Genomic DNA, 24,140 nt, shown 5'->3' on the forward strand with positions numbered 1-24,140 from the left:
AAGCTGGACGATCTAACTTCTGTCTCTGGTGGAATCTCAAGGTGGAAGGACGGGCCTGATTCCTACAACTTACCTTTTAACTTCCATATGCGTGCTACCTACCGCATGTTCGCACGCACACATACACGTGTATGCACACACACATACTCGAGCACGCCGATCTTTTTTTCAAGATGGGGTTTCTCTGTGTAGCTCTGGCTGTCCTTGGGACTCAATTTGTAAATCAGGCTGGCCGCAAACTCTGAGATGTACCTGCCTCTGCCTCCCGAGTGCTGGGATTAAGATGTGCGCCACCACGCCCACAATAAATATTTTTTAAAATACTTAAAAAAAATAGTGCAAATCATAAATTGTCTTTTTATTAACCCCAGGGCCAGAACACTAAGAGACAGACCTGAGACGTGAGGCTATGTTTATCTTGCTGTTCTCGTTCCTGGGTTAGCTGCCATCCACGGAGGGCCCACATTAGGAATTAGTTCCAGATGCAGGTGTAGGGTGAACATCTATAATCCCAACACTCAGGAAGCCGAGATAGGCAGGTTGAAACGAGCGGAGCCCCACAGCAAGTCTACCCCATCTGGGCACCAAAGTGAGATGCGTGTTTGCCGAGAAAGGAAAGTTAGTCCCAGCGTTCTCCTTAATGGCTGCATGAAGCAGGCTTCACCACGACCTACCGCCTACAGGTTGAGTATCGGAGGCTGACCAGATCACTGGCGACAGCTGAGATTTGCCCTGGGTTATTGCTGCCTTTTGTAGAATCATGCAAGAATGTCTAGTAGTGCCAGAGAAAGACTCAGTTTCAGCTACATGTCTAGTTTTTATTTAATATATTAAATATATTAATCAGAAAAAGTCACATCCTATAAATCCAGGAAAAAAAATACACAAATATAAATCAGAATCTGTCAATCACCTTCTTGAGTGACAGCTATGTACACATGGAAGGAGAGCGGAAGAGATCTCAAGTTGGAGGCTCGAGAGGCTTGCCCAGCTGGCGGGGTTGGGGGGCCCACCCCTTCCTCCCAAACCCCCGCCCCGACCTCTTCCTTTCTGTATTTACAGCAGCGTCAGCTTATATACAGCAGAGTGGTATGTGTTAAAAATGGTTTATCTTACAAAAACACGCGGAAGGCCAGGTCTGAGCTGGGAGGGATAAGAGAAATAGTGGGGTCACCCCCGTGAATACACACCCTCCCCCCCCCAGGTCTTGAGCTCTCTCTCTCTCTCTCTGTCCATCTTCTGGAATGAGGAGGTACATCAGTCTTAGCTCAAAAAACAGGCTGGGGGGTGGGGTGGTCTGGGGGTCCGTGGGCTATGGGCTTAAAGGCACGTGGGTGACAAGAAGAACATGCACGTGAGTGTGCACGCGTGTTCGGGGCAGGGTCAGAAAGACAAGGTGTCCATAAAGATCTTGTCCACGATAGGTGGAGGGGGCACCAAGTCCTCCAGCTTGAGGCAAAAGATGCGCTGTAGGCCTTGGGTGCACAGAGTCCGGAGCTCAGGCAGTTTGCCCAGCAGACGTGACAGGCAGCTGGCCGGCTGTGGGTCTCCTGCCACGGCGGCCATGTGTTCCTTCAGACAGCTAGCAATGCGGTTCTGCAGCTCCTCCACCCGCCGAGGGTCCTGGAGGCCATGTCGATCTGCAGCGGGGAGTGTGGAGTTAGCCATCCGGTTGACCCCCCTCACCTCTCAAGCTCCCCCGACCCTCTAGCGTGTCCCACAAGGAACCCATTTTCCAGACCAGTCAACATTTGAAACCAGTGTTCTCAACGCTCCAAGGGAGATACAGGCTCGGATAGTTTGAATCGCTAGCTGAGGTACAGACAAACAACACAAAACCCGAGCCTGGGTTTTCTGGGGTAGAGGTTCCACGCTGTTCTAAAATCCTAGCGTCTCACGGGAGTGACTTCGGGCTACCACCCACCCCTTCAAGCTCCACCCAGCTCTTCTGATCTTGTTCTATCCCCTAAGAAGCCTAAGTGGAAATGGGAGCGGGAGCAGAAGGGACCCAGGCACGTCTACACCGAACACCAGAGCCCATACCCTGTGATACGCACACTAGAATCCACAACAGGAACGCCACTGTGTCTGGCAGAGTGGCTGCCTCTTACAGAGACAATAAGGAGGGGGCCTAACGGAGAGCCGATGCCAGTCCTGTTTCTGGACCGTGGCGCTGGCTATCCAAGTGCAGAATCTGAAACATTCATGTGTGCACTCTTCTGTGCCTTGTGAGGTGGACAGGAAGGTTTTAAAACAAACCCAAACCCTAAACTAGATGATGCCCAGCACCTACAGTCACATCCTGAGGAGTCTGGGGTCACTCAGAGGCTGATTTAAGCTTTTGGGGTGAGTAGAGCTAAGTCCCTCTGCAGGTCCTGACATCCCAATGTTGCAGGCACTCTAGGGAGCCCAGTCTGGTACCTGCCACTCACCAGTGATGAGGACCAGAGCAGACAGGCAGGCAAAGGCAGGCACATCAACACCCAAGCTGTGCAGGGACCGTGAGAAGGCTAGAATGTTGTCTATCCAGTCGCCAAAGCCGCGGGCACACTGCAGCCGGTGTAGCACCAGGCCTGAGCAGAAGATGAGCTTCCCCTCACCGGGCTTAGATCTGTGAGGAAGCAGAGGACAGTCAGGACCTCAGGGTAGGGGCAGGCTGGGGCAGCAGGGCCAGGGTCAGGAGGGTGGTGGGTAGCTTACCGGTAGGCCAGACGGAGGATAAAGAGCTCCAGAAAGGCGGACTCTAGCAACAGGTCTTGGTCTCCTGGGGAAAGCTCAATGAAGCCCGGGATCTTTTCCGCCCACTTCCGGATGACGTCCAGGGAGCCAGAGAGCAAGTCATAAAATTGCTGCACGTCACCGGCATCTTCCTTTCCAAAGCGGGGCAGCACCAGTTCCTGGAACTGAATGGAACACAGGTTAAGTTCCACAGCAGGGCCTGCCCCACACAGCTGTGTCGTGCACTGGCTGCACAGTACAGCCTGCACCAGCTGCATTAGAGTCTCGTGCACTGGGACACCAGATCCAGAAGTGCAAAGGAGCCCCAGACTGGGCCCATGTGCTTGTCAATTCCCACAGGGAAACCCAGCGCTATGGTGCCTGTTTGCAATTTGCTCCCTGACCCCACACCCACCACAGTGCACTTCTCCAACTAGCCAGCCCAGAGGGGATCCTTTTTCTTGATGTTGCCCTGGAGGGAGAGCCTTTCCTAACAGGCACAGAGGCATTACGTTTGTTCTCAGGGCAGGGTGGATGGACAGGCAAGATCTCACCTTGGAATAGTCCAGCTTGGCAGTGTTAGGCCCCGAGTCCAAGTGTGCTCGAATGAGGGAAGTGAGGAGATTGGTAGGGGAGGCATCTGGGGGCTGCTTGGGTTTTGAAGGTAGCCGGCCCCGCCGCCCCTTTAGGCTGTCTGTCCGGACAACTGCAGAGAAAACAGGCAGTATTGAGAGAAGAGGAATAGGGGCAGTCTTCAGTGCATACTATATACCCCACTTCTGAGAAGTCCGAGATGGGGAACCCAGACCATGGCAGGCAGGGACCCCACAAGGCCCTCCCCACCCACCCTCTCCAGAAAGCAGGTGGAAACTACACCTGCTTTTAGGAGCTGGAGTCTAAAGGTGGGGCTGGGAATTAGGTACAAATCCTGGTGAGCCCGGCTGCCCCACCCCATCAGGTCGCCTATGCCTAGGGCACCATCTTGCCACCCACCTTCCTTCACCATGCCCACAGCCAGGCACTTCTGGAAGCGACAGAACTGGCAACGGTTCCGCCGCCTCTTGTCCACAGGGCAGTCCTTGTTTGCCAGGCAGATGTACTTGGCACTTTTCTGTACTGTGCGCTGGAGGGGGGGGGACACGGAACAGGCTGTCAGAGCATGGGGCTGGGGGGGGGAGCCCAGGGGAGGGGACCGTCCAGATCCTGTGGCCAATGCAGACAAAAGCACTCTCTGTTCATAGCTATTTTCCTAACATTTGGGTGCAGGGGAGGGAGAATGGAGGGCCGGAGCAGGGAGAGGAGTCTGGGAGATACTGGAGGAGGTTTCTACCTCAAACGGAAGATCCCAGACCCCAAGACCAAGGACTAGGGACTCCCAAGGCCGTCCAGACACCTGTTCTAACAGGTTGTCTGCGAGCGTCCACCTGTCCTTTCCTGGAGCACAGAGGAGAGAGCTAAGAGGGTGGAGGTGGGAGGGGAAGTCAAGCAGGCACCCAGCACTGGGACAAACACACAGCCTGTTCCTAAGTCCACCCCCAGCAAGAACCGAACCCTCTGCCTGTGTCCTTTCATCCAGTGCCAGGAACACAAGTGCCTGTGGCCCCCTCGCCCCCCAGGATGGGGGCGGGGGAGAGCCAGAGGCTGCCCACTAGATTTTCTGTTCCCGAGCACCACTGCAGGCCACACACACACCTTCTGTCCCCTTCCCCAGCTTTCTGCAGCTCTAGAGAGCTGTGTGCCCTGCTGAATTAGAAAGTCCCAGTCCCTAAGATAGTACACCTGTCCCCTTCCTGCAGGACAGAACCATCTGGGAAGGAACCTCAAGGGAGGTCACTACAGATCCCAACAGATGATCCACTCCATCCCCACCTCCAACAGGATGTAGTCGCCCAGAACAACAAAATACCTTGAAGAAGCCCTTGCAGCCCTCACAGGTGCGGACCCCATAATGCTGGCACGAAGCGTTGTCTCCACAGACAGCACAGCGGCCCTCACTGCCCCCAGAAGACCCACTGCGGGCCTTGGTGGAGGTCACGGGTGCGTCCAGAATGCCGGAAGTGTCACAGTTCGGAGAGGTGGGTGCCAAGCCCGGGAAAGCGGCTGGCATGGAATAGCTCTCCCCCTCCCCTAGCTGGTGGGTGGCTGGTGTTGGGAACAACTTCAGGGAACTCTGGGCCAGGCTGGGGCTGGGACCGGTGGGAGGACTGAAGGAGAAGAAGGTTGGAGGTGGCGGAGGCCCGGAAGCCTTGGGCAACTGCTCAGTCCATACCCGAAGGCCTTCATAAGTCTGGCTGGGGGAGAAGTGGCCAAATGAACCATCCCAAGGGGAGAGCTGGGATGGCTGGAAGTTGGGCGTAGGTGGTGACGGGGCTGAGCAGGGGCTTCCATAGTAGTCAGAGCCACTGGAGGACAGGGTCTCGTCTAATGGGCCGCTCAGGGTGCCAGGGTAGCAGCCATACACCTGAAAGTCCTCAAACTTGAAGGAAGCAGACGCGGGAGAGGTGGCCGAGGACGAGGAAGAAGACGTGGAGGAAGCAGAGGAGCACGCCGAGGAGCACGGCTGGGCTGTCCCCGGCAGCTGGTATAGGAAGGTGTCAAACTCTCCGGTGTATCCGCCGTCCATGAAGGTGCTGAAACTGGGCAGGGTGGCAGGTGCGGTGGGCGCCGTCTCAGGGCTGGCCAGGTCCATGGTGGGCTTGCTGAACTCAAGGGCCAGGGGGTCACCTGTCAGGTGGTCACGCGGTCCTGGGCTGGTTGCTGGTGTTCCATACTGCGCTTGGATACAGGGCATCTCTGGATAGGGAGGGAGACCCAAGGGAGGAGGGAGAAGGAGGAGGGGTCAGTAAGGGAAGCCAGAAGAGTTGGTAGGACCCAGGGCAGCCAGGTGGCAGGACCACAGAACCCAAGAATCCTAATCCTACAGCCCAGGCACTACCTCAAAGAGCCGCAAAGCTCATAGGCTGAGACCCCGTCCAAGAGGGCTCAGTCAGAAGACCGGCCACACCCCAGTGGGCCTGGGAACTAGGAAAGGCATCTATCCAGCATGTCCCCATAGGAACAGGGGGAGGCTGTGTTCCTGCAACCCGCAGCCTCCCTGTTCACAGGTGGGGGCTGGGAGAGGCAACCCACAGAGCTTCAGTCCACCCTTCATCCCCCCCCCAAGCAGATCGGCTGACTTTCAACCAGTCCCCGGCACACCCCAGGCTCTATACACCCCTCCCTTCCTCACCTCCCCAGACAGTGTCTGGGAGACAGACATCCTGGAAATGGAGTAGAAGCTGTGGGTCAAGGTAAAACTATCTCCCACCACGGTAGCCTTAGGAGAACGCAGCCCCACCCCCTGCATGCTGATCACTGGCACCCCAATCCTACCATCTGAGGCTATGCACCCACTCTGTACTTTCTGAGATGTTTCCAGGAGTGGGGGGTGGGGGGAACTAGGTCTCCTCACTATCCCCAGCTCCTCAACTGGGTTGGGCAACATTGTTACAGACTTTTAAATACCGTACACTGGGGGCTGGAGAGATTGCCCAGTGGTTAAGAGCATGCACTCTCTTCCACCCGCCCTAAATTCAGTTCCCTGCACCTACATCAGGTAGCTCACAACCATCTGTAACTCTAGCTCCAGGACATCTGATGTCTCTAGCCTCGCAGGACACCCATACTCACACACAGAGAAACACATATAAATGCAGTTAAAAACAATTTTAAAAATCAAAAATAAAACCTTAAAATACCATATACTGAAGGGAGGATGGGAAACTGAGCAGGAAGATCCAGAGAGAAGCCTCTGGACAGAGGAAAGCACAGCTCGCAACAGGACTTTCTCAGCTAACCCAGTCATTTATCTTTTTTCTTAATTTTTATTTTTCATGTAAATCGGTGTTTCGCCTGCATGTATGTCTGTATGAGGGTGTCAGATTCCCCTGGAACAGTAGTTACAGACAGTTGTGAACTGCCACGTGGGTGCTCTTAGCCACTGAGCCATCTCCCCAACTCCAAATCTGGCCATTTTATAACAGAACACTCAGAACCCAGCAGTAGACACAAGCTAATTAATTAGGCAGAGTGGAAGGACCTACTAGTGGATGTGCACAGAGACAACCTGTCCCTGCTTGTGTCCCTTTGCTAAAGCAGATGTCTGTTTCCTGTAGCATCCAGGGTCTCGGCAAAAGGAACACACACACCCCAATCCTGAAGCACCTGAATGACCAGAGATAGCTGGAGGAGGTCCTTAAGTTCACATCTGCTCTGAAAACCTGCAGAGGAGGCTCCAGGACCTAGTGTCCTTTTCCGCCTCCAAGTCTGGGGTCTGTACAGCCTTTCTAGTTGAGAAGACAAGCCACACAAACTGGAGCAGAGGGTGGGGTGGGAAGAGACTGCCACCACATGCTGGCCCTTGAAACCGTCTACTCCCATCCCCTTCCCACCCCTGGGTGCCTGGACAGGACAGCTCCTCTGCTGGCCGGGCAGGCATACAACTTCCCTGAAAACAGTGGCCTCCCACCCCAACCCAGTTCCAGCCCTGCCTGCCTGCCGTGTGGCAAGTCCTTCGGGCATACAGCACCTGGGAGAAATAAATATGGCCACTTCTGCCTCCGTTTGCAAGAAGAAGCCTGGGCAGGGATGGGTTGGGGGTGGAGGAAGGAGGGTGGCAGCCAGTCAGGACTGGGCATTTGTTCCAGCTCCATTCAAATCCTGTTTCTCCACTTGGACATCCTACATCCGGATCAACCCCCACCAATCTACCCTGCTTCAGGCAGATAGTCAGCAACCCAAGATACAGACCTGCATCTAGCCTCCTGGGAGTGGGGCTGGGGGTGGGGGTGGGGGGTGGGGGTGGAGGGAGGGTGTCTCAAGGAGAAGGAAGAGGCGGGGTTGAAGGAGGGAGTGGGAGAATCCGGCTTGGGGCAGGTCCTTGGCAACAAGGTGGCTTGCACCTGTTAGGTGAACAAGCTGGTAGGCTGCACCCTATCTAACAGATTCAACAGAGACCACTGGGGTCTGCAAGCCTGTCCGGGATGACAGAAGGGTTCTCCCCAAGTCGGTAACACACCAAGACTCCATCTCGAGCAACTTCCACCTAGTCTCCACGTGCCCCTTTCCCTGACTGCACCAGGTTACTGCTATGTCTCCTTCCTATGCTTCTAGATACTCTGACAACTGAATCTAACACGGCAGTTACCCAGCCAATCTGGCTAGCCATTTCCTTCAGCAATCCCCAGGTCTTCCAGCACCGTTCAGACAGAAAGTTCGGTAAGGGAATCAGAAAATGTAAGTACTGCCTACGAAGTTTTAAGTAAACAACTGGGGAAAGGGTCTGAGAGCCCGGGAAGGAGAGCCGTGGAAATCCAATCTTACTTGTACTTGCATGGGTCCCAGCAACGCTGACGCTCAATGTACCTCTCCCTGTCCCATGCTCAGACAACCTCAACCCTGCAATCAACACCCAAACCCAGGATACAGAAGCCTCACACTGGGCATCCTAGCGGGAAAAACTCCAGGAGGACAAGCCTCCACTACCTACCGGCACCAAGCACCTTGCAGACCCTTCACCCACTTCCTAAAACCTTAAGCCCGCGCTCACCCTACTCCAAGAGCTATCCTTTAATACCAAAATGCACCCTACACACCCCTCCTCGTAAGCAGACCCGAAAACCCTTTCCGCCCGCGCGTACACCCCATCTCTTTCATGCACTACCCCTAGAAACAGATGCACGCTCCCTGCGGAGTACCTACCCGGCCGGCTCCCGCTCCCCGTGGCCGGGACCAGCGACCCAGGACCCAGTCGCAGTCTGGTTCCGCGTGCGCTCTGCAATCCTTCTCGCACACTACCCCAACTTTCGCAGCCTCCTGCACTGGGGCTCCCCTGGCGAACCCGACCCACCTCTTAAGCGCTCCGTGACGCATGGAGAGGGGCGGGGGCGCCACTGACGCACGCGGCCCGGCGAGCTTTGGCCATACAAGGGCGCGGGGGGCGGCGCGGTTCCGGCGGGAGGCGGCCAGGAGGAGGCGCGGGGACGGGGAGCCCGAGGGGGCGGGGCGAAGAGGGGGGGCCTGGAATGTCTGCGCGCGTGACGCACGCGGGGTTCCATTGACGCAGGGAGCGCGGATTGTTTGATCTATAAATAGTTTTCCTCTCGCCCGCTGCACCGGCTAAATATAGCAGCTTCCAGACCCACTAGGCTCCCCAAGCCGGACTCGGGATCGGGTCCCGGGGTCCGAAATAACCGACCAGGAGGAGGGGGTGTTGTAAAGCCGCGCCCGCAGGGCTTCCCCAGAGCAGGATCTCCTCCCCTCCAGCTGCTCCTGGTGCCAACAGCGCCCTCTCCTTCCTGCCCACCCCTACCCCAAGCCCTGCTCCGCCTTTGTCGCTTTCCCAGTCTGTCCCGGACACCTATGGTGTCACTCTCTGCCACTCTGGGCAGCCAGGGCAGTTCAGGGCTGAGGCAAGCAATTCTGGGACGCACCCAGAAGAGAGGTGGGCTGGGCCTGTGCCTCTGCCTTGGTAAGGTGCGCTTGATAAGTCTCGCCTAGCAGGGTCTCTAGCCCCAGGAATGACAGTTAGAACCCCAGTTTCACTGCTGACTACGGGCGATCTGGCCTTCAAAGCCCCTTCCGAAAGGGCATGGCTTTGCCAGGTTGGGTCAACAGGCTCTGCTCCACACTGATGCTGGTTTCTCAGCGGTGGCCTCCCTAACCCCTCGCAGGATGGATGCACCCTAGTTGAGAAATTGCCGAATTTCAGAACCGGGTGGAGCCTGAGAAATCTTTCCAAACTCATGCCAACTCTTCCCCATTTTATAAATAGACTCAGAAACATAATGGCCCACGTTCAAGGTCACTAAGCTAGGTAGTAGCACACTGGGGTCTAGAACCCAGGGCCATGCCCTCCATCTCCAAGGAGCCCTTTCACACTGTCCTATCAATTTCCTGGTCCCAATCCCTGACCGGGACCACCTGCCTCCCCACTATCTGCTCCAGCAGTGAAGAGAGCAGCTTGTAACCAGTTACTGCTTGCAGAGAAGGGCCCGACCAGGGCTATACTCAGAGAACAGACCAGGCTGCAGCTACGTGGAGCTGTCACCGTGCAGGTCACATCTCCATCCCAGTCTAAGCTTAAGGAGCCCTCATTTGCTAGCAAGGTAAGAGAAATGAAGGAGTGTAGAGAAATGGTTCAGTGGTTACCTTTCCCCACTGGGAATTCTCTTTGCAGTTTCTCTGCCCCCCCAAACCCCCAATTTCTGCTGCCAGCCACAACCAATGCCATCCCACCAGTGCAGCAGACTAACCTAGACTATCCGATGACCTCCCATTCTGGCCATAACTGGTTTTTAAAACAGGCTGAGGGCATAGCTCAGTGGTAGAGCTCTTACCTAGTATTCATAACTTGGAGTCCATCCCATCACCAGAAAAGACCTCCCCAATCAGCCTGCCATTTCTTCCTAATCACTGTCCCCTGCGTATGGGACAGCATCCATACATTGCTGATGTCGTTCAGCGATATGTTCAGAAGTTACCAGAACCCCCAGCCTAACATGAAGTCTTGCTTCGATTGAGTCCATGGCTCTGGGCTTCCCCAAGCCGCCTTCCAAAGAACACAAAGCCATCTAGGAGAAGATGAAGTGTGGACAGGATTGAAGCCAACTGGAGCCATCCTGGACCTTTCCCCCTACATCATCCATGGTTGCATTTTCCTTTCCTTGGGCCTTTGCCTAGAAGTTTACTTGGGCTTTCGTTGAAATACTGAAGCCATTGCTATCCTTAATGCCGTCTCCGACTAAGACAGGATCCAGGGGTTCCATGAGGAGGAACTCCTTTGCTCTAAAGGATATGCAAACCTGACTCCCTACTTTATCTCTCCACCCAGCCCTGGATGCTTCCTTCTACACTCAAAATGTCTTTTTTTTTTTTTTCTTTTTTTTTTCGGAGCTGGGGACCGAACCCAGGGCCTTGTGCTTGCTAGGCAAGCACTCTACCACTGAGCTAAATCCCCAACCCCTCAAAATGTCTTTTTAATATGCCAGCAAGACAAGCCAGGAGGGCTCCCCCCCAACCCCAGCAAAGGCAGGTGCACTGCCCTGTCTTCAGCACGGTGAGCTGAAGCCTAGGCTCAGCTGGTCTCAAGTCTAGCATTATCCTCCCTCCCCACCACTTTGCCTTCGCAAGAAGTGGCACAGATGGTCCTGAGGGAGAAGCTGACCGGTATGCAGCAGAGGACTCTGGAGCACACCCTCACTCAGGCCAACCTCCCTGAGCCACTAAGCATTGCATTGCAGAGGCTGCCTCCTTGCTGCCTCTGAGCTAGAGGGAGACCAGGGACAGCAGCTGCTACCAGGAAGTGTGATGCTGGATCTAAACTATCTAAACTCACTACACTCTGTCGTGGATACGGAGAAAGAGACGCTCTGTGGGAACCAGGACCACTCATGCAGGCACCAGTGTGGAACCTAGCACAGACAGAAGGAAGGCAAAACGGACTTGGGGGGCATCCCAGGCTTCATCCCTGCAAGCCAGAGGCTGCCCAAGAACTCTAGCCCAGGGTTCCACAAGGTGGAGGAAGCAGGTGTATAATTGGTGCAAGCTTTGGGGGACCTAGAGCAAACCTGCTCCCAGACTGGGCAGAGGCCTCTCAGTGGACCACCAAGTCCAACTCTTAAGACCCAAACCAGGTTCAACTACTCACTGCGGGTAGGAGTAAGGAGAATGAGTAATGCTGGGACCTGCGTCCAAAACTGGAGCTGAACACCCAAAACCTAGACAGGGAGAAGAGCTAACACACTGCAGAACAAACCAGTGTTACCCAGTCAGACCCCACACCAGGGCCCAGTCTACCAATGCACCCTAGGTAAGGTACTTCAGCTAATTCCTGTCCTCTTTGCAGTGCAATGTCAGTCACAGGCCTACCCATCACCCCATCCTTCTTCCCTCAGCTGGAATCAATGACCGGCCTCCTTCAGCTCCTGGGCTACCCGATTCCCTAAGAAGCCTTTTCTCACTGGTATGAGGAGGAAAGTCCAAAAGCAAGATACTAACCAAGGGCCAGACTCTGTGCCAAGGTACTACACTTGAATTCATCATTCTTCCTGCCCACCCTGAGCTTTAAAATTACAACCTGCATCTTATAAACAGATCCTCTTAACTCCCATTTCACGCTGCCCCCACTGCTTTGACTCCGATGGCTGTAAATGCAACCGCAGAAGCGGATCAGACCACAGTGTATTACAGGTGTTTCTGAGGGAGCCTTGGATGGGGCTGCAGGCCTACCCGTTCCTGATTTGGACATTTGGACTGCTGGAGCCTCAAATGTGTTGGCTCTAGAGAGGTCGGTGATCAGACTATCTTCCCAGCTTTCAATCTATGACAGCAGCAGTCCTCAACCTGCAAGTCACGACCCCACTAGGGCCCAAACAACATTTTCTCAGGGGTCACTTAAAACCATCTGAAAACACAGATATTTACATTACGGTGCATAACTGGCAAAGTTACCATTATGAAGTAGCAGCAAAAATAACTGTATGGTTGGGGGACACCACAACATGAGGAACCGTATTAAAGGGTCGCAGTGTTAGGAAAGTTGGGAGCCGCTGATTTAAGTGAATGCAGATGCGGCCGGACTTGACTGAGTTCAAGTTCTTTCAAGGGCACGCGTCTGAAATCACAGTAGCTGTTTCTTAGTATACGTCTATCAACAGTTACTCAGAACAGGGAGTAAGGAGGCACTGCAGCATGACATCAGAAAAACATGGCGGCGCACCTCTGTAGTCCTAGCACTGAGGCAGGAGGATCACTGAAAGTTCAGGGACAACCTGAAACACATAAGCAAACTCAGTCTCAGAAAATGGGGTTGGGGAGAACCCAGGATGGTAGGGGTTACGGACTCCCTCTCGGGGGGCACACCTCCATGTGTCTCTCCCCTTCCTGCAGAGAGCTTTTCCTACTATGGCCTTTACTCCTCAATAGTAAGTAGCCTGAGCTAGCGATGTCCACCATCATTCCTCTGCGGAGTTGGGTAAACAGGGAATAGGGGAAGTGGATTCACACAGCCCTTTCCCACGATGCCCCTTGGGCAGGGCCCCATCCTGTAAAGCGGAGGGCAGGAACCTCCCTCCTTTTACTAAGACCGTCCCCACCCACAACCCCCATGCTCTTCCCATGGGGGTGGGTCAAGGGAGTAAGCCTTGTTTCCTCGGCTGAGAAGTAGCCCCGGGAGCTTCCCCTGTGCAGCCCCAGAGCCTGCAGCCAGCCCTGACCAGGCCACTTCCGCTTCCTGCCCTGGCGGTGGGCATGGGGATTTGTATTGTGGGCAGGGAAGTGCTACCTGCTGCCTCAGGGGCCTCCCAGAGCAGCTCTGGGAACCCGGGTGAAGGGTTAAGACCAAATCTCCAGCCCTAATTTCCTGGTCCTTCCCTCACTCCCCAAAAAATCAGGTTTCCAGTTTGAGTTCCCAGGTTAGCCCATGAGGCCTGTGTCTTTACTCCCTCAGTACGGGCAAGCTATGGGAAGAGCTACCAAAGGTATCTTGCTCTAGGTCAGCAAATCTCTATGTAGTGAAACCTGGCCAGGTCCTATAGCCCCCTGGGGAGACCATAAGTTCCATGGTGGGGAGTTTATTTCACTAAAGGGAGAGAAAGGCTAAACCCCCGAACAGAGTACTTAGATCTGGATGCCAGGAACTGGCAACAGAAACCTGAGAGTGGCAAGGGACAGGCAGGGACAGACTAAGGACCAGGGTTACGCTCTCCCTGAGACCTGAACAGTAACCCCATCCCCTCTGAGGGCCTGAGAGAAAGCAGGAGCAGTAAAGTTCTATCCAGGAGCTCTCTCTGTGGAAAGGGATCTATTAATACGCGGGTGGGGGTGTTATTACTGAAGGAAGTCGGCATAGCCACAGAGGCTACCTTCAGTCCAGTGATTTTTGCTTCCCATCTATCTCCCAGGCAGAAGAAACTAATAACACGGTATATAGGGATAAGATTAGACCTCAAGAGGAACTGTCAGGCAGAACAGGAAAGCATAGAAGAGCTCGAAGTCCTCTGGGAAAGGCTACTCATTTCTCCCTCCTTACAAGCTCTTTGGGTGCATCTCCACTGGCCAGTTTCCCGCCTCAGAGGGTCTTCCACTACCTTACCCACACCCACCAAATTCCCTTAGCCCTGCCCAAGGTTTCCCCACCCAACCTCCTCAGCACAAAGTCAAATTCCAAAATAAAACCTCCCCGATAAGGAGCCTCAGCCGGAAGACTACCACACTTTCCTATTGTTAAAGTATTTTTAGTGGCAGGCTCTGGATTCAGTTAGAGACTCATGTTCAGAAAGGGGAAACTTTTTTTTTTTTAAGAGGAGGAGGAGGAGAGCATAGGAGCCTCCCACGAAAGAGGCTGCCTCTGGCCCAGGTCCCTGGGAGCATGTTTGAGGCAAGCTGGCTTCGCTATAGCCCTGCTTCTCAGCACCCAAAGCACCTGGGACAGACAGAAGGCAGAGCAGACTCGAGGAGGATTAGCAAGAAGTCCCCGGGCAGCCCAGCCGCAGGGAGCGAGGACAGGGAGAGAGCAACCTTAAGATAAGCCAGCAGACAGACACCCTGCTTACTCCTCTCTCCCTCTGCTTGAGCAACCTGAAGGCCTCCACCAGGCAGTAAAGACAACCTGTGGGCAGTCTGTGAGGAAAGACAGGGCAAATCTGTCCCCATGTCCCCAGTCAGTCCCAAGTCTGACTTCCACCACCAAGTCCAACCAAGCCGCATTCTCTGTCTCCAGGACTCCCAACCACTCTCTCTTCCTCTCTCTTCCCCTTCCCTCAAAGTCAAAGGATCTAGCCTGCCACTTACAGTGGAAAACATCTGGCAGGATGGGCAGAGTGGGGAGAGATCCAAACAGCTCGGGGTATTTTTGCGCCTCTGTGTCCCTAGTCCCCAAACTTACCAGTGTGTATCTTCACAGACCCAGGGGGCAAAAGAAGAATCCAGGGTTAGTTGTGGGGGGGAGGGGTCTTTTCCACAGCCTCAAGGAACCCAGTGGGGAGCTGTGACAGCTGGCCAGCCTGTCCTTCCCAGCTGAGGCCATGCACTGGCTGAGCAGACTCTGGATGGGAACTGTCTCCAAGTCAGTGTGTCCTCTTCTGTTTATATAGCAGAAACCAGAGCTGGCCTCTGGGGACCGGGAGAGCTGCCTCAAGGCTCTCTTGGCTAGGACCTGACTTTGGCCCAGGTCAGCAAGAGCCCAAAATAGTCAGCTGACGGGAGCCCCAGAGTGAGCATGACCCTGGGCCCGTGCCCAGGCCTGGCAAACAGGTGCCCACGTCACAAGACTTGCAGCTCTAACACTCACGGGGCCCTGGCTGGCAGTCCTTTTGGGTGGCAATATATTCGACATGGGAATTCCACCCAGTCACATCACCCAGACAACAGAGCAGACATGAGTGCTGCCCGGACAGGAAGGCTGTGTCTTCAGGAAGCCAGGAGTGGGCTGGGGGGGGGGGTAGAAATATGGGCCAAGAGGAGGGAGACACCTGGCCACTGCTGTCACCCCAACTCACAAGCTCCCTAAGTCCAGATCTCTGCTGACCAGGGCTACCTGCTCCCTCCACCTCCAGTAATTCTCCCTGTCCCCAACCCAGCTTGGTGTTATGGACCCCACTGCCAGCAAGAAGCTGGATCCCAGGTGTACACTCAGCCCAGCTCCCAGGAGCCAGGTTTCCCAGGCCTCTCCCGCTTTCCTCTAGGCTGACTGCATAGTGTCTTTCCTACCTCCAAGAGACTCTGCACCCTAATCACCAGATCTACAGGACTGAAGACACTGAGAGAGAGAGAGAGACCATGAGCAGTCTTAGAATCATCTAGAACAGTTGTTCTCAACCTGTGGGTTGGAGACCCCTTTGGAGGCCAAATAACCCTTTCCTAGGAGCATCAGAAAACAGGGATACGTTCATTACCATTCACAACAATAGCAAAATCACAGTTAAGAAGTAACAACAACAACAAAAAGAAGTAGCAACAAAAATAATTGTATGGTGTGGGTACATACAACATAGTAACCATATTAAAGAGTAGCAGCATCAGGAAGGTTGAGAGGCACTCATCTAGAGTTTCCCAAACCTGAGGAACTGCTGCTTGAAATGGCCTTATGCCCCAAAGAAAGAGGAAGAGATTATTGGGGCCTACATCCAGGGTGCTAGCTCCCCTAGGCATGCTGATCAAATTTTAGGGGCCCTTAGCCCCATCCCAGCATCTCAGGGGCCCTGTGAAAGCCCCTTCCCTCCCCTACAGATCGCCCATCTGGAGAAGGGTGTCCCTCAACCATCAGTCCTTCCAGCCTCTGGGCTCCCAGGAGCCCCACAGACCCTGGATTCTCCATTTCAGCACACACTACCTCCCTCCTGGTGGGACCATAAGAAGCCACGTCCCCTGCAATGCAGTAAGTGGAGGAGCAAACCAAGGACCTCAGGTTTGGCCTCAGGTCAGGGACTTTCCTTCTCTAGAATACTGGATGAACGCTGCTATGGTGACAGGGGTGGCCCCCACGCTTGGCAGGTATAGTCCAGGACTTGCACCTCCCCGGTGCAGTACCTACACCCTGGAAACACGCCAGCCCTCAAACCCACATGGCCCTGCTACGCTCTCAGCCCTCAGCTACCCACCCCACCCTTTGGCTTCCTGGAACCATGCACAGGCTGCCCCGAGAGCAGCTGTCACCTCACCCAGCCATGAGACCAGGACCCAGAGCTCCAGCCTAAGCTGTTAAGAACATAAGGCTTCCCTGTCCCCACCCCCGCATCATCACCCCACGTCTGAAGAAATCAGATGTTCCCATGCTTAGCAACCTAGCTCGCCCGCCGCCTCGCCTCGGCAGGGCTTCCCCCTCCAGCCCCCAGACCACATCCTCTCCAAGCAGCCCTGCACCCACCTCTGCCTCCATCGTACCCCACCTGCTCCAGGGCCCCAGGGGTGCACCAAGGACAGCAGCAATACTCACCACTCCGGGTGGGCCAACAGGACTGTCAACATTCACACCATCCCTTCAGCCTTCAGGGCCCAGCAACTCAGTCAAGTCACCAAGGAGGAGCAGGGGCTGGCCTCTGTCCATGGTGGCCTATGGAGGAATTAGCGTTAGTGAGGAGCAAACAGCCTTCAGGGGCATGCTCCTGAAGACAAAATGACTGGAAGACAAGGAGTCAGAGCAGAGGCAGGATCCAGGTCACAGCGGGGACAAGACAATCTGGGCAATGGGCTCTGAGGGATGTGAAGGTGGTCAGAACTGTGGACGACATCTGAGCATTTCAGAGCCAGGAAGGCATCCTATCTCTGCCGCCATGCCTGTTTCCTTCCTGCCTGAAGCCCCTGGGAATACTGGGATGTGCATCAGAGAGAAAGTGGCCCCTGCTAGGACAGACAGAGCACCTGTCCTTCCTTACAGGACTGCAACTTAGTCCTACAGCCCAGAGGTCTCCAGAGGACAAGATTCTATGCAAGCCTCTCTGGTCTCAAGCAAGGAGACTCTTCTGAACTCCTATGATGGGAACCCAGACCATGAGCATGAGGTGAGGTGAAGGGTATCAGACTACCTAGGTCCCAATCGCGGCTCCAGCCCACCACGGTCCCTCAACAAATGAAGCAGTCTTTTCCCTGCTTCTCTGTTAGAGAAGAAACCATGACATGTAATTGGTATCTCAAAAAGCAGCAGCTGCAGGCTGTTACTAGTTTAAAACACAGAGGATTTATACAGAATGGGAGGCACAGACAGGGGGAGCTTTTCGAGTTCAAGGCCAACCAAGGCTACCTAGGGAGCCCTGTCACAGAAAAGAGAGCCAAGCACACGTATCACTACCTATCATCGTTGGGAGGTCTTAAATGAACGCATGCAAAAGGTGGGCCTCTTAACACAGCCAGTAATCTCAGCGTGTCTGGAGACCAAGGCAGGAGGATTACAACTTCAGTGCCTATCTGGACTACAGAAGGAGTTCAAGGCCACTCTGGGCAAGTCAATGAGAATCTATCCCAAAATAGAATGGGTTGAGACAACAGTAAAGGGCTTGCTTACCAGGGGCAAGGTCCTAGGTTCAATCCCCAGCAAGGAAACAGGGAGAGGTGCAAGAAGCGGAGAAGGAGGTAAAGCAAGAGGAATAAGAAAGGGGGAAAAGGGGGTTGGGGATTTAGCTCAGTGGTAGAGCGCTTGCCTAGCAAGCGCAAGGCCCTGGGTTCGGTCCCCAGCTCCGAAAAAAAAAAAAAAAGAAAAAAGAAAAAAAAAAAAAAAAGGAAAGGGGGAAAAAAAGAAGAAAGAAATGGCCAAGTCCAGACTCGGTCTCTGTCCTGGACAGGTCTGGGCACCTGGTTTCTGATTCAAGCAGAAGCCAGTGCTGTACCAGACCCTAACCTTGAGCTCTCCTCTGGCACTGGCCATGGTCCCTGACCACACCTCTCCCTCCCTTCCCCTTCTCCATCATTCTCCTTTCCCTCTCGAGCCCACAGAGAGCACAGAGTTAAGCAGAGCATTGGTCGTTGTTGTTGAAGGCCAGAGGGTGGGAAAGGAGAAGTAGGTATTTCCACAACAGTAGGTGGAAGGACCGAGAGAGGGGAAGGCCCATGGGTGGGTCACATGCTCCTGACCTCTGCCCCAAGGGCACCAGCTAAGGGATGCTCTTGTGACTCAGATACCCAGATTCTCCCTCATCTGTGGTAGAGCACCTGCCTAGCCTGCACAAGGCCCTGGGCTTCATTCTCTAGCACCCCTCACACAGAAGGCTAACAGCCAGAAGTGAAGGCCACGAGTGAAACTCAGGATAGGGAAGCCTAATGGAACAGCTGAGGCACTGCTAGCCAGGAACAGAAGGCAAGCAGGAGACAAACCTGCCACCGAGAGGGAGTGTGCCATCGTCCCCCGTGCACCAGAAACAGAACAAACACTGCCTGTCATCCCAAAGTGGACTGACCCCCTGCCCCCACAGGTCTGTATCTTCTGTCGACACGGGGGACAGAACCTGGCACCTTGTCCCCAGAAAGTGACTGACAGCTCTGAAGAACAGGTGTCTTATCCCATCGCCTGTCCCTAGATCAGAACTCCCTCCTAACAGTCACATGGTCGGCATTCCTGAACTACCAGGAGCAAGGCAGTGTGCCCAGGACAGGGGAAGACCTGGGAGCCCTTGAGATCTTGAGCAAGCCAACGCTGGGGCCCGGCTGCAATGGGACTGCACCAGTGGCTGTGTAGAGGGCAAACCCAAGGCTGAGGCAACTCAAAAGAGGGAAGGTGGCCTCTAAAGGCGGGTGTGCATTGGTACCAGGTCCTATTGGTCCCCCCATCCATCCCTCCCCCTAGTCGCAGGGTTCTTCCTTCACCACCACAACCTTAGCATTGGCTGTTCCCTCCATTGGGGAAGTTACTGTTCCTCATCTGTCTACCTGCCTGCCTGTCTGTCTGTCTGCTTCGGTGTATCAGGGTTTCCATTCCATCTAACCTTCTCAAAGACCTATTCCTGCCACCCCACCCCCAACACTAACCTGTTTTCACGCCACCCAGCACTGACTTCTCACTTGTGTATCATCTATCTCCCTACTAGAAAACAATGTCTGCCCAGCACCACGACTGCAGTTTGAAACAGATGGGCAGGTGCTAGGGTTTGTAGGGGTGAGGGGCAAGAGTTGACCAACACGAACCTCCATTTGAGCTGGGTCAGGAAGACCATCCAGAGGAGGAGAACATCCCAGCTAAGGAGCTGTCTCTTCCATCTTCCCAACAGATATGGAAATCTTCCTTTTTGCTTGAATCATAATTTTGAATCAGAAAAAGCTGACCTCTAGGATCCCAGCGCCTGTAGGAACTGGCCAGAAACCTGCTAAGCCCTTCTTAGGAAGCAGTCAAGTGTTTTCTTGACTAAGATCTCCAATTGCCACAAGGCATGGACGGCAGGGCTCCTAAAGCCCTAAGGGATCTGGACACAGCTCCACACTGAACAACAGGCACAAAATAAAAGCACCAATTAAAAACTTTACTGACGGGGTTGGGGATTTAGCTCAGTGGTAGAGCGCTTGCCTAGCAAGCACAAGGCCCTGGGTTCGGTCCCCAGCTCCGGAAAAAAAAGAAAAAAGAAAAAAAAAAAAACTTTACTGACGAGGATGCCCTTGCTGGGCACCAATTGGTCCTGCCAGGGATTGACCGACCCCCCCCCCCAGTGAAGGGGAATGTCAGGGCGGGGAGGGGCAAGGGGTGGGCAGATGGGTCAGGGAACGCCCTCATAGAAGAAGGGGGAGTCCGGATGGGATAAGGGGTTTATGGACCGGAAACCATGAAAGGGGATAACATTTGAAATGCAAATAAATAAAACAAAATATCCAATAAAAAAAAGAACTTTACTGACATCTCATCTCACAGTGCTACAAGAAAGGGATCTTTTTTTAATTCACTGAGAAAGACCAGGCCTAGAAATGGGTTAAAAGCTAGCAAAGCTATTTGATTAGAACCCAGGCATCCCTTCTGTGCGGCTGTGTAGTGGGAACCCTCTCCACTGCATGGAGTAGTCGGAACCCCTCCTAAAGAACAGCTCTCTGGCTAGGTGGGTGAGCTTCTAAGTCAGGCACGGGGCCTGCACGCCTTACCTCCAAACAAGGCCTCACTATTTCTTACCAGAGCCATTCACCTCACCCGTGTAGGCCGCACAAACACCATCATTAAAAATCATGACCTTACAGCACAGTACACTGTCATTCTTAGCCCTGCTCACGAAAAAGCTTGGCTTCATTGTCAAGTCTTTGCCCAAGTCAGTGATCTGAACGTTCCCCTTGGAGGTGATGCCCCAGTGCAGGCAGAAAGAGCCCTCGGTCCATCTGTACCTTTGGACACCTGTTGGAAACCTGCCTACCAGAGCATGCATGCCCATGATACTAACCCCAAACCCAGGTCACTTGCCATGAAGCCACCTCTAGTTCCTCTGGTCACTTATCGATAAACAGACGCGGAAGGTGAGGGAAATGTGTCCAAGGATGAGGCATGCATCCATGCAGACCACCCTCTGATGCCACCGCTGTTCCCAAGCCCGAATGGATGCCTTGGCAGCCTCTCCTGCACTAAGTGACCCTGGGTTGCTGGCTCCCCCACACCAGGATGTGGAGGCACTGTCTCCGACCTGGCCCAGTCCAGCCAACGCCGCTCACCCGCCCCGCCGCCCCCGGGGCGGGCAGGAGGGGACCTCGTTGACCCACACATCGGCGAACACAGGTCCCCGCCGCCCGGGCCCCTCACCTGGCCCCGCGGGCTGCGCTCGCGTCTCCGCCCGCGCCTTCCGGGCTCGCGCCCCGCTCGGGCCCGCAGGGTCGCCCATGCCCGGTCGCCGCCGCCTCCCGCTCCCCGTCGCGCCGGGCGCCCCTGCCCGCGGTTCCGGCCGCGCCCGCCCCCGCCCCCGACTCCTCCCCCGGCGGGAGGCCAGCGGGGACCGTGACGCGCCCCATTGACGTCTCCGGAATCCGGCGGCGGCGGCCGGCGCAGCCTCATCAATGGGCTAAAAATAGCGGCGCCCGGAATAGCCTCGAGCGCCCCGCCCCGCGTCCCCCGCCTCCCAAAGCTCTCCCGCCGCACACCCCGTTACATAACGCGCCCCTCCCGTGGCCAGGGTAGGGTTGCTGTTTCCAGGTGAGCCCTCTGCAACCTCCAGGACATCACCCCTGACACCCAATTCATGAATAAATCTACCCGGGATTTCCCCTGAACACTAGGGTGGAAAAAAGTGAGGCCCAGAGGGGTTCGGCTGCTACCCAAAGTCACACAGCAATTAGGCTAGGGAGGTCAGGAACCCAGCCTACCTATCAGCCTGTGAGAGTGTGTAACACCCCAAGGAGAAGGAACAAGGTAGCAGGGTACAGGACTTCCACGGGAGAAGACACCTAACAGAGAGAACTACTGAGATGGTGCAACTGTCTCATGAAAAACTTTCGAGGCAGGAGTACTCACTGGTTTGGCTGCTCACGTAGGCCTGTGTGACCTAAGGCAAGTCGAATAACTTCTCTGAGACTCAGCATGGTTTCCTGAGTAGTCTTTAGCCTTTTGTAGTGACCAGATCAGAGAAGCTGTGCAGTCCATAGTCTTGCACACAGAAGGGGCTCACACTTAATTTGTCCTGTTCTTCTGTGGACCTTGTGGTCTACCGTGCAGCGCCTCCTATGACTACCATGGCTAAGCAGTCCTCCCTGCGAGACCTTTGGGATAAGGGGTCAGGTTGGTCCTAAGCTTTGGAAAATGAGAGGACCACCCTCTCCTGAGCAAGTCCTTCTCTCCAACAGCTGTCCATCCCAACAGGCCACACCAGAAGCCTGATGTGGGACAACACTTTTCCTGGGGAAAATCTACTCACCTCAGATATAGAACCCAAGACAGATCAAAGTACACCACCAAAGTCCAACTTGATGAACCAATGATTTTTATTGGGGTTACTTACTTACAGGAGCAGGAAATGACTCAAGGACAGCTGCATCACCAAAGCCCACCAAGCATGCATGACAGTTCACAAAGCTGGGAACCCGGAGTATACTGCACAGCACTCAGGCAGCTCAACAGGTTGTAGTGTCCTTCCAGGTGTCTTGCTGGTCTAAACCTCTTCTAGACATCCAGGCAGCTGTTCTGGTCTCAGAATCTTCTTTATAGCTCACCTTGTGTGAATCTTCTCCAGAGCTCAGATTCACTGCCTCTGAGAGAGGCTCAGCTTTGTTTACTCTAGTAGAGAGGAGCCCAGTGAGTCTGGTTGGTTTCAGGTACTTCCTGAAGTTATCTTGAGCTGTTCCTGTTCCTTAAAGAGCTTCCTTGCTTCTCTATTTCAGTCTCAGAGGAAGCAGTTACACAACACTCTACCCCTTTCTTAGGTTCTTTTTGCCCCTCTTTTGAGATGATCCCAGAGCCTTGGAAGGACTATTGATGTCCACCTATGGCTAAGAAAGAGGCCACTGTGCCACAGTGACAGTCCCTTGTTCTCAGTTGCTTCACCAGTGACTGAGTTAACAAATGCCTTAGGAGGCAATCACACACTGGCAGTGTCACAGGCCCAAATCCCAGCAGTTAGTAAAACAGTATTAGCTGCTTCCCCATTAGGACTTTTGACCTCCCCGGATACAGGATTTGTCCTGACTTTTGTACCAAATGTGAACTCCATCTTGTGGAGAGGGCCTTAAATTGGATTGAAGGCTTAATTACTTCCTGTAATCCTTGGTCATGCTCTCTGAGCCATTAGATTTCCATATCCTCGATCTCCCTACTTCACACCTGATAAACTCAGTGGGCCTGAACTTACTTTGCTCATACTCAGGGTCAAGGAGGAACAAGGCCAGGCTCTCCCAGATGTACCTGCTGGCTCCCTGGACAGAGCTGCTCTGGGTTGGCACTGTGGATATAGCTGTAGATGCTGACTCTCCATCCACCATACCTGGTTGTTGGGGCATTCCTGAGTGTGCAAACCATCTCTACCCCTGTATAACCTTTTGATGGAGGTAAATATACTCTTCTTGGTCTAGGAGGATAATTATTGTCATGGTTTGTATATGCTCAGCTCAGGGGAGTGGCAAGGTTAGAAGGCATGACTCTGTTGGAGTAGGCATGTCACTGTGGATGTGGACTATCAGACCCTCACCCTAGCTTCCTGGAAGGCAGTCTTCTCCTGGCAGCCTTCAGATGAAGATGTAGAACTCTCAGCTCCTCCTGCACCATGCCTGCCTGAATGCTGCCATGCTCCCTCCTTGATGATAATGGACTGAACCTCTGAACCTGTAAGCCAGCCCCAATTAAATGTTGTCCTTATAAGAGTTGCCTGGGTTCGGTCCCCAACTCTGGAAAAAAAAAAAAAAAAGAGTTGCCTTGGTTATGGTGTCTGTTCACATCGGTAAAACCTTAAGACAGTTTACCCACCCCTGGGGCAGGCTTGATCATCTGCACCTGTATTGTTCTGTCACGGGTGTCTTCTCTGCGCTGCTCCTCAGGCCTTCCTTAGACACGATCTGGCTTCCTATCAGTTTTCTCCTTAGGAACTCCAGTTCCACACAAATCTCATCACATCTGTCTCCAGGGTAACCTAGTCAAACCTCGTCCTCTGCTTCACCTTTCTCTCCTCACCTCTAGGATGCTCTCTCGGTTTACAAACTCTGGCTAGCAGTTGGCCTAAGCCACTGAGATCTGCCAAAGCCTTTCCTGTTTTGTAAAGATCTTGCTCTGCCAACAGACTCAGCAAAGCCACTAATGCTCCACACCAGCCTCGAGGTCCCCACTGGATCAGCCTTTCCTCTGTGAGTAGTTCCTTCTAGCCCAGTGAACGGGGGTTCAAACACAACTCCTCTAATTCCTACTCCTTCAGCAGTGTCTGTTCCTAGTATATTATCCTCTAGGCCCTGTGACTTATGAGGACCTGAGATGGAGACAACTGTCCCCAATGGCTTTGATAAGCCTGTCTATCACA

The 24,140-nt window shown here is 54.1% G+C and overlaps 1 protein-coding gene across 2 annotated transcripts; it reads right to left on the reverse strand.

The window, feature by feature from the left end:
• Window positions 1-797: 797 nt before the first annotated feature.
• Window positions 798-21,033, reverse strand: Nr4a1 (nuclear receptor subfamily 4 group A member 1). 2 transcript variants are annotated; one of them, XM_032885036.1, is made up of 8 exons: window positions 20,951-21,033; window positions 16,691-16,807; window positions 4,625-5,511; window positions 3,712-3,841; window positions 3,273-3,424; window positions 2,701-2,903; window positions 2,433-2,611; window positions 798-1,640 (listed from the first exon to the last, which is right to left on the reverse strand). In XM_032885036.1, exons 3-8 carry the CDS (start codon window positions 5,507-5,509, stop codon window positions 1,384-1,386), a joined length of 1,806 nt encoding a protein of 601 aa, XP_032740927.1. In that variant the 5' UTR covers window positions 5,510-5,511; window positions 16,691-16,807; window positions 20,951-21,033; the 3' UTR covers window positions 798-1,383. The 2 variants fall into 2 exon arrangements, with proteins under 2 accessions (XP_032740927.1, XP_032740918.1); XM_032885027.1 differs by lacking the exons at window positions 16,691-16,807; window positions 20,951-21,033 and adding an exon at window positions 8,458-8,604.
• Window positions 21,034-24,140: the final 3,107 nt, after the last annotated feature.

This window comes from Rattus rattus, chromosome 1 (genome assembly GCF_011064425.1).
Source record: "Rattus rattus isolate New Zealand chromosome 1, Rrattus_CSIRO_v1, whole genome shotgun sequence".
Taxonomy (NCBI): Eukaryota; Metazoa; Chordata; class Mammalia; order Rodentia; family Muridae; genus Rattus; species Rattus rattus.

What these genes read in the sequence shown, in the direction of transcription:
- Nr4a1 (XM_032885036.1), bottom strand. Translation starts at nt 5,509, where the DNA reads ATGCCCTGTATCCAAGCGCAGTATGGAACACCAGCAACCAGCCCAGGA. An exon ending in TGTGGGCATGGTGAAGGAAG is followed by an intron (nt 3,425 to 3,711) that starts GTGGGTGGCAAG and finishes TTTTCTCTGCAG; the next exon opens with TTGTCCGGACAGACAGCCTA. An exon ending in CCAAGCTGGACTATTCCAAG is followed by an intron (nt 2,904 to 3,272) that starts GTGAGATCTTGC and finishes TGTTCCATTCAG; the next exon opens with TTCCAGGAACTGGTGCTGCC.